At 54.6% G+C, this 8,212-nt stretch overlaps 1 protein-coding gene across 1 annotated transcript in view; it reads right to left on the reverse strand.

The window, feature by feature from the left end:
• The window catches only part of LOC104159209 (talin-1-like), a gene marked incomplete at its 3' end in the record, with an annotated part of 14,646 nt that extends 10,581 nt beyond the window's left edge, over positions 1-4,065 (reverse strand). The window contains 5 exon segments of the mRNA XM_009697057.1: positions 384-525; positions 819-971; positions 1,207-1,336; positions 1,572-1,669; positions 3,908-4,065. Of these exon segments, the coding sequence (XP_009695359.1) occupies positions 384-525; positions 819-971; positions 1,207-1,336; positions 1,572-1,669; positions 3,908-4,037 (653 nt within the window).
• Positions 4,066-8,212: the final 4,147 nt, after the last annotated feature.

Below are 8,212 nucleotides of genomic sequence, written 5' to 3' on the forward strand. Positions count from 1 at the left end.
GGCTGGGCAGCCATGCAGCCCTGCCAGTGCTCCCCTCCATACTAAGCAGGACCTTTTTTCCAGACTTAAAAGAAGCAACCCTGAAAAAGAGGAGGATCTAGGACCAGGCTATCCCCCACAGGGATCATCATCAAGCCTGGGAGAGGAACAGCAGCAGGACCTCAGGATGGTTCCTACTAGACAGAGGAGACACAGGATCCCCTGGGGAGCTCTGGAGTATGCAGAGGACAGGGCTGGGATTGCCAGCGTTGGCTTGCACCCAGGAGATAACTGATCATCCTGAAGTGCCCCCCACGGTGGCTTCCAGCCAAAACCCTCAGCCACCGGCCCTGACAAGGGGCTGGCATGGGGCAGTGGAGCCAGGTGCTCCAGGAAGGTGTACCTGCACGTAAAGGAGGTTGAGCTGCACAGGATCTCGCGAGTCCACGTTCTGGTCAGAGTAGAAGAACTTGCGCCGCAGCAGCAATGTTTCATTGTCGTCAATGCCTTGCTCGCGTAGGGTCCGTCCGTGGTCCAGCCAATTCACTGCAGGTAATGCCAGGGCATGAGCCAGGACGGGCACCAAGGTAGGGCCGGTCCCAGCCCCGGGGCTGCTCACACGGAGTGAGAAATGAATGTCTGTCTGGTGCATCCTGGTTCTCACTCCTCTGCCCCGTGCCTCTAGGCAGGAGACACTCCAGGGAGTGTGGGCAGACATTTCCTCATCACAGTCCTCTCCACACCCCTGAACTGGCTTTTCCCCTTGCAGGGGTCCCTGCTCCCGTCGTCGCTGCCCTCGGCACGGGCTGATCCCACCCACAGCACGTCCAGGTACTTACACTCATCATCTGTGTGCAACTTCTGCTTGAGCTTCTCCATCTTCTTCTCATCTCGCAGGAGGGTTTTGTCCTTCTTGAGGGTGCCGGTAACCTCCTCCTTCTTCTCTTCTATAATCTCCCGAACAAGCGAGTATTCATCATAGTTGGTGATGCCTGCAGGAGACCACAAGACCAGGCTCAGCACCACTTTGCTGCCAAATACAATGCAGCCTGGAGCAATGCATAGGTGCAAAGCAGTGTCCCCTCCCCAGCATTACGCGCCCCTCGGACATCCCTGCTGCCAGGCCATCCGCTGCAGAGCTGCTGCTGCTCCCCCAGTATCCCCGTCAGACACTGCCATCTCTCCCCACCTCCCTTCCTCCCTGCTGTTGCTGCCCTCTCCTCTCACCAATCCGGGCACAGATTGTCATGAGCATGTCTGTGACAGTTTTGGAATCATCCACCATCACTGTTTTCACTGTCCCATCCAGCATGCGGATCTTTAGGGGCCGCTGCTTCTTCTTGTACTCCATGGTGTCCTGCAGGCACAGCGGAGCACAGCTCCCATCAGCGGCACCAGCGCAGTGTGCCTGCATCCCACCATCACGCCAACAGCTCCCATCTCCCCGGTGCAATTGTGAGGGGGATGTGGGGTGCTGCAAGGCACAATGTAAAGGAGCAGGGCAGGCACCCACACCACCTCCACATTACGGGCATATCCAACCAAGGAGCCAAGGCGGATACCAGGTGGAAGGATGTGGGATGGATGTTTACCCCATTGCGAAGCATGTAGTAGTCCAGAGCCTTCCCAGCCTCCAGCCAGATCCCTTTCTTTGGGTCTTCATCCGAGAGGAACAGGCCAAAATCATTGGCTGAAAAACAGGTAAAGACTCTGCTAGGGTAACCCTGAGCAGGACAGGGCCACCAAGATGCCAGCCTGCACCCAGGGACATGCGCCAGTGCAGCCCAGCACAGGAAGCACAGCAGCACTGTGAACACTAGAACCTAAATCTAATACGCAGGCAACAAAGCTGGCAAGCAAGCTTTGAGGTACGTGTTTTATCACAGTTATCTACAGAAAAAAATTCATCTGAAGCTTGCCTACACAATGCTGAACTTGGAACTGACAGTCACAACAGAAGGAAGAGTTTGGAGTTGTGGTTGACAGTTCTCTGAAATCTTCAGTGCAACACGTAGCAGCTGTGAAAGCAAGGTAATAAAATGCTGGGGATCACCACAAAGGGGGCTGGGAACTGATCTATAAAACCTAGGCACATGCACACTTTGAGTACTCCATGGTGGTGTGGTCTGCACCTCCCCAGAAGGACACAGCAGAGTTTTAAAAGACAGAGAGAGAGGCAACTTAAATGATAGAGTCTTGGTATGAGGGACTAAAGGAGCTGGGACTCCTCTGTTTGGGGAGGAGTAGGCTGAAGGAGGATGGGATCAAGCCTTACAAGCTCTCAGAGGTGGTGAATAAGTGCTGTTCACCAAATCCTGCTCCCTCGGGGCTGGGGTATCTGGTGAAGCAGATGCTGCTGGAGCCCAGTCAGTGGCACCCCAGCTTGGACTGGTAGGGATAGCCCTGTTTTCACGCTGCAAGAGGCCAAGACCATGCCTGGCTTTGCCCTGGGAAAGGTCCTTCTCCACCTTTGCAACAATCCTGCGCTGCAGGCTGTCTTGGCTGGCTATGTCTGTAACACGTCATCTCGTTGGCAGCTCTCTGTGGGGAGGGACAAATTCCTGAGCCGCCCCGCTCCTGCCTGGCTAACGCTGCCGTTAGGATCCTACTAAACAGGGAGCATAAAAATCTCGGAGGCCTGCCATTTTATTTTTAAATAAATAAATAAATAAGCTATTTTCAAAGCAAATTCCAAGAGGATAACTCTAAAGCACTAAAAACTGAGCAGCTTGCCCCAGATCCATAGCTCAGGTGCAGTGTGGCACTTCCCCAGACAGAGCAAGAGCAGAGCTGGAAACCTACACCGAAGCTCCCTGAGCCCATATGTGACAAAAAAGCAGGGCAGCTCAAAAAGGGACCTCTGAGTGCCTCTGAGTAAGGAGAGCAAAGAGAAATAAAAGCTGCGAGGAAGTGATAGCAAAAGAAAAGCTGTGAGCAACTGAAAAAGAACTCGGGAATAAGCAGTTCCCTTTAAGGTCTTCCCCTTGCCTTTTTTTCATAAGCAGGCTGGCTCACGCCCAGGAGGAGGAAATGCAATGTTCCCTCCGACAAGGCTACAGCCCCACATCCACACAAATACCCAGTCGCTCTCCGAAACCGAAAGCCGTGGTCCGTCAGAGGACTGCTAGCCTGCCGGGCACGGCATGAGAAGGCATTTCCTTTCAGCCTCAAGGAATTTGCTGCTCCCAGATGTCACCACGCTCCCCCTCCTCTTCCCACGACTCCTGACCTCCAGTTTGCTGCCTCTCCCCAGTGGCACAACAACTTTCGGAGGCGGCAGGGACCCAGAAAAGCCCACAAGATGATGTCCCAGTGCTCCAGCCCCCCGTCCACGCTGGGGACAAGCCACCTCCGTGTGGCTGTGAGTCACATCATGAGCTCGTGAGCCACAAATTTAACTTTTAGCCCGGCAGTAGCATGTAGATATTAGAGTTGAGAAAGCTTAGCAAGGTAACGGAGCACCAGCACAGGCCTGGCAGAGAGCTGCTGAGAGGGAAAGACCTGATGGAGGACTATATACCCCCCAAGAAAGGAAAATTAAATTATATGGTTTATTAATGCTTGCTACTATCCCTGCAATTGTTTAAACCCACCTAGTCCTGGCTAGTTGTAATGGATGCAAGTAGGAGAGAGGAGCAGAGACAGAAAGGGCAGCAGGCTCAAACAGCTTGACAAGTTATTTCACTTCCAAATGTGTTTTCCTACCCCCAAACGCACAAACTTCTTCTGGAGCGCCGAGGATGGAGCCTGAAGAGCTCAGCTCCTCACCTCAACTGCGCAGGAGGACTTGGACCTTCATCCCCCCACCACCCCACCACTCTGGGAAAGCCCAGACAGGCACAGGGACTAGAGAGGAAAGGGAGACCAGTGAAACGCCAGGAGCTAAGCCAGGGTGGCCCTGGCATGGCAGCCAGCCCCATGGACTTACGTTGTCCCATCTGGGCCTCAGGCACCCGCTCACGGATCATCCGGCAGGCATCGTACACCATGGTGGAGGGCTCAAACTGCATCGTCTTCACCACATTGCCGATGCTGATCTTCAGCGAGAGGGCAACCATGGTGGCGGCTGGGCTGTCCCCACTCCTGCGTCACCTTCCAGAGGAGACAGACGGGTTAGTTCTGACTGCTGGCCCCTCTGATGCACAGGGTCCTTCCTCTTCCTCCCCTCCAGACGCACCTCCAAACCTCAAAAGCCCAGACCCACCTTCTAGCAGCACGCAAGAGCCGCACCCCACACTGGTGAGCCCACGAGGAGGTCCCACTTTCCAGCCCCTTGCTGACCCTGGGGTCTCCAGCCAGCATTGGGACCCTTGCTTCCCTGTCCCAAGGTCCCAAGCCGATTTTGCCTGCCTGCAGGAGCGACGGTGGCTGGTACCCAGCGGAGATGCTGCCAGCAAGGAGGAAGCGGACACACAGGAGCACACGAGATAAACCAGGAGAACGCAACGGAAGGGGTTATAATTAAACCTTCCATGACACAGAAGCCACAAGAGGAAAACCAAGCTTTGACCCAGAGCTGGCAGGACCTTGGCCCAGCTATCAGGGCCCCCCATGTCACCAGCAGATAGTGCTGAGCTGGCAGACTGAGCACAGAGGGACCCAGAGGGACAGAAAAGCCTGAAGCCGCTTGAGGACACAAGATAACAGCACCAGACACTGAACTTGCCTGTTAAAAATAATTACCCAGGGAAAGCACCACTCACACCGAGTGAGTGCTCAGAGATCGGGGTTTACGGCAGCAGCTACTGCACAAACCCAGGGCCAAGGAACCTGTGCACTCCGTGATGCACAGGAGAGCAAGGGACCAGCCACTGCAGGTCTCATCGCAAGGGCACACGAGAGCCACACCATGCCATCTGAAACAGGCCACAGGCCAGGACCGGCTTGAAGGATCAGCTTCAAGCTTGAAGGATCGTGTAGATCAGCTTCAGAGCAAGCACCCCTCAACAGGGCTCCAAAACAGCAGATTTAGTAACACCTAATTAGAACTGTGATATTCTTACAGCAGAGTAAAATCAGAAAGAAACAACAGAAGTAAAAGGAGGTTGTAAATAAGCCCCTCGCTTGCCTGACACAGCCTGCAGTGCTTGTAAGGGCCCTTTCCTTTGGGTTTACCTGCTGTGCAGCAGCTTTCTGTGCTTTCTTAAGTTTACACATGGCTCAGGGTCCCTGCGCTGGGTCTTTTGCCCTGCCCCACTGCTCCCTGCCCTTCTCAGCATTCCCTGTCCCTGGCCACACCAGACTCAATGCTCTCCAACAGTGACATGCCTTTTCCTCTCCCTGAGAGCCTGCTCATGGGGGAAAAAAAAAATCTGCACTGACCCAGGTTCCCTTGTCCTTAAACCCCAGCTGGCAGAAGGATGGAAGAGCACTGGTGGGATGCAGCATATCTGCTTGTTCTCTCTTAAGACGGATTTTCTCCTACCAGACCTCTTATTATGGCTGTCAGAGAAAGGTTACCAGCCACATGCATCCTCAACCTGGCCCAGGAAGGTTCTTGGGCAAGACTTGCTGGCAGCCTCCCTTGCACCGCAGTGACACATGGCGAGCCTGCAGATCCCTGCCTGGCGCTGCCAGCTGGAAGGGGGTACATCGATGTGGGCTGCTCCCAACCACAGACCTTGGCAGGTGAGGGGCAGGATCTGCGATGGATAAAAATCTCCTGCATCCAGTTTTGGCCAGGAGCGAGTCAAGAGGGCAGGGGTCCTGCTCCTGCAGAGCCATAAAGCCATGCTGGTGGTGCGGGGAGGGGGGGAGAGCACGGATGGATGAGTGTGCCGCCTCCACCAGTACATGGAGTGGCTCCAGCTCAGCATTCCTGAGGTGTTCAGCAATGTTTCTGCGGAGGCCCACGGCCCTCACTGGCTCTGCTGACGAGGAATGAAATGCATTTTGGGTCCAGAGCAAGGGAACCCAGCAGCAGCGGGAAGGAGACAGCCGAAACGCCTGCCTGTGTCATTGCCGTCTATCTGGAAACACCACCAAAGCTGCAGAGCCAAAGGGACGAGGAACACCCTGCCGTAGAAAGGGCTTTCAGAATATTTCATACACAGGGCAGGCTGCTGCGGTCACCAGGCCATCTTCTCTATATCTAAAAATACTCTCGAGCTGAGCATAAAGCTGCTTTCTGTCCCTCCACAGGAAAAGGAGAACATGCCACTGCCAGGACAAGGTCAAAGACCATGGAGGAAGGGGAGGGGAGGATGCCAGATGGCAGAGAGGAACCGAGAGGAGCCAGGCCATGCTGAGCCATTTCTGCAGCCTCATCTTGCCCTCCCAAAACCACCCAAAATCAGGCGCTGTGCTGGAGGCACCCCTTAGCACACCTTTCACAGCGGCCACTGCACTTTCCAAGACCCCGCAGGAGGATGATTACTCAAGCCTTCCCACTCCCGAGCTCTTACAAAAACGACAGAGCTTGGCAGGGAAGGTGCTCACAACAAGAAAGCCCTCAGAGGAAAGGGAGATGGTTCACTTTAATTCCCATATTCTATGGAAACAGTTCAGTCTCCAGCAGCTGAACTTTGCTGACATCAATGTCTAAAGCAGAAATGCTCTCTGCTGCGTAAGAAGTACAGCTCCTCAAACCATGGAGAGATTTGTCAGCACACATGGCAATTAATCACATCGGGTTTGCAAATCTGCTGCCTCCTGTGAGGGCACCAACGCAGACCTCAGCCCCTGCGGACCTCTCCCCTCTGGGTACCATGTGGGGAAGGAAAAGCCAGACTAGGCACAACGGATGAAACAGCATGGGAGCCCAGCGCTGCAAACCAGAAAAAATAAAGGAAAAGGACAGCAAAATTCAAGCTGTCCTTCTGGAAAGAAAAGGAAAAAAAAAAAAAAAACAAAACCAAACAAACCCAGTCTTGATGAACACACACCAAATTTCTGTGCTGGCTCGCCTCCAGAGCAAGCAAACCCGCTCTCAATCGGTTGTCAGTATGCAAAGGGCGATAAGGCCCTGGAGCGGCGAGCCGGTCAGCCAGCAGCCAGATTAACACACTTCTGCATTTTATAGCAAACTGTGTGCAACCCTTTGAGCCACGAGCACGCTCTTGAGCTGATTCAAAACGGGAGTTGGGGGGTGTTCTTGACGGGGTCCCACCCCTCCAGGAGCCATCCCAGCTGCCTCCATCCCACCCTGCACTAGGGGAGCAAAACCATCCCGGTGGTGCAGGTCTCCAGGCTCTGCTTAAAGGCAGGGCAGCACAGGCAGGGATGGCTGTGGGCAGGCAGCACCACGCCGGCCCGAGGAACCACCGCATCATTGCCGAGACCACTGAGAGCGAGTTTTCCATCACGTGATGTAACTGCTATATTTGTAGTATCGGCTGAGTTTAGCACTGCAAGAACGGTTACAGAGGAGGGTTTATATCTTAAAAAAACAAACAAACAAAAAAACCCCAAAAAACCACACAACCAAAATTCAACAGCAGCCTGCTGGCATACTCACGGCGAGTTTCCAGCACAAGCTGCAAATATTCAAATGCAACAACTTTGCCATTTTTAACATCCTCTAAGGGAGACTCCGGATGAGGTTTGGGGTTTTGTTTGGGTCTTTTTGTTGTTTTACTTTTTCACAGCAATGCCAAATTTCACTTGGGAAAGGCCCTTCTCTGGACCACCCACAGACTGGGAGCTGGCTGCAGGAAGCTTTATCAGCTGTGAACCCTCCCGGGGTTTTCCACAGCCGCGGGGCCGCCGCCCCAGCCAGCAGCCGGGCAGGTACCAGGCCACCACAATGCGTGCCAGTGGTGGCTTTCCCAGCACGCTGGCATCTGCACGGCAGCACAATGAACTGGGTCAAAAATGAACCCGGTAAGGAGCTGGATCAGGGTCTGGCTGGGTTCTCCAGTATGGGACCAGCATACACAGCCATGGCAAGCACTGGAGGCATGGGCGGCTCAGCCCTGCACCGATGGAAAGGCTGAGCCGGCGGCCCTGGCTGGTGACGGAAAAATGCTGCACACTGCCGAGCCCATTCAGCCCTGTTCCTCTTTCCCCAGCCACACATCCATGTTGGATGGGAAGACGGTTTCTTCCAGCCAAGGCCGAGCTTGCTCCTGGGGAGCATGAGCGGTCGGGCGAGGCCAGCCCCAGCCCGATGGCACCCCTGTGACCACTCGGCTGTCACCCATGTCTGGGGCAGGAGCATCCTCTTGTCCCAGCAGGGAGGGCAGCCCTGCTCGGCACAGGGAACGGGGAGGGGATGGGCAGAAGATCCCAGCTA

The sequence above is a fragment of the Cariama cristata genome, unplaced genomic scaffold, assembly GCF_000690535.1.
Source record: "Cariama cristata isolate BGI_N322 unplaced genomic scaffold, ASM69053v1 scaffold27523, whole genome shotgun sequence".
NCBI classification, from domain to species: domain Eukaryota; kingdom Metazoa; phylum Chordata; class Aves; order Cariamiformes; family Cariamidae; genus Cariama; species Cariama cristata.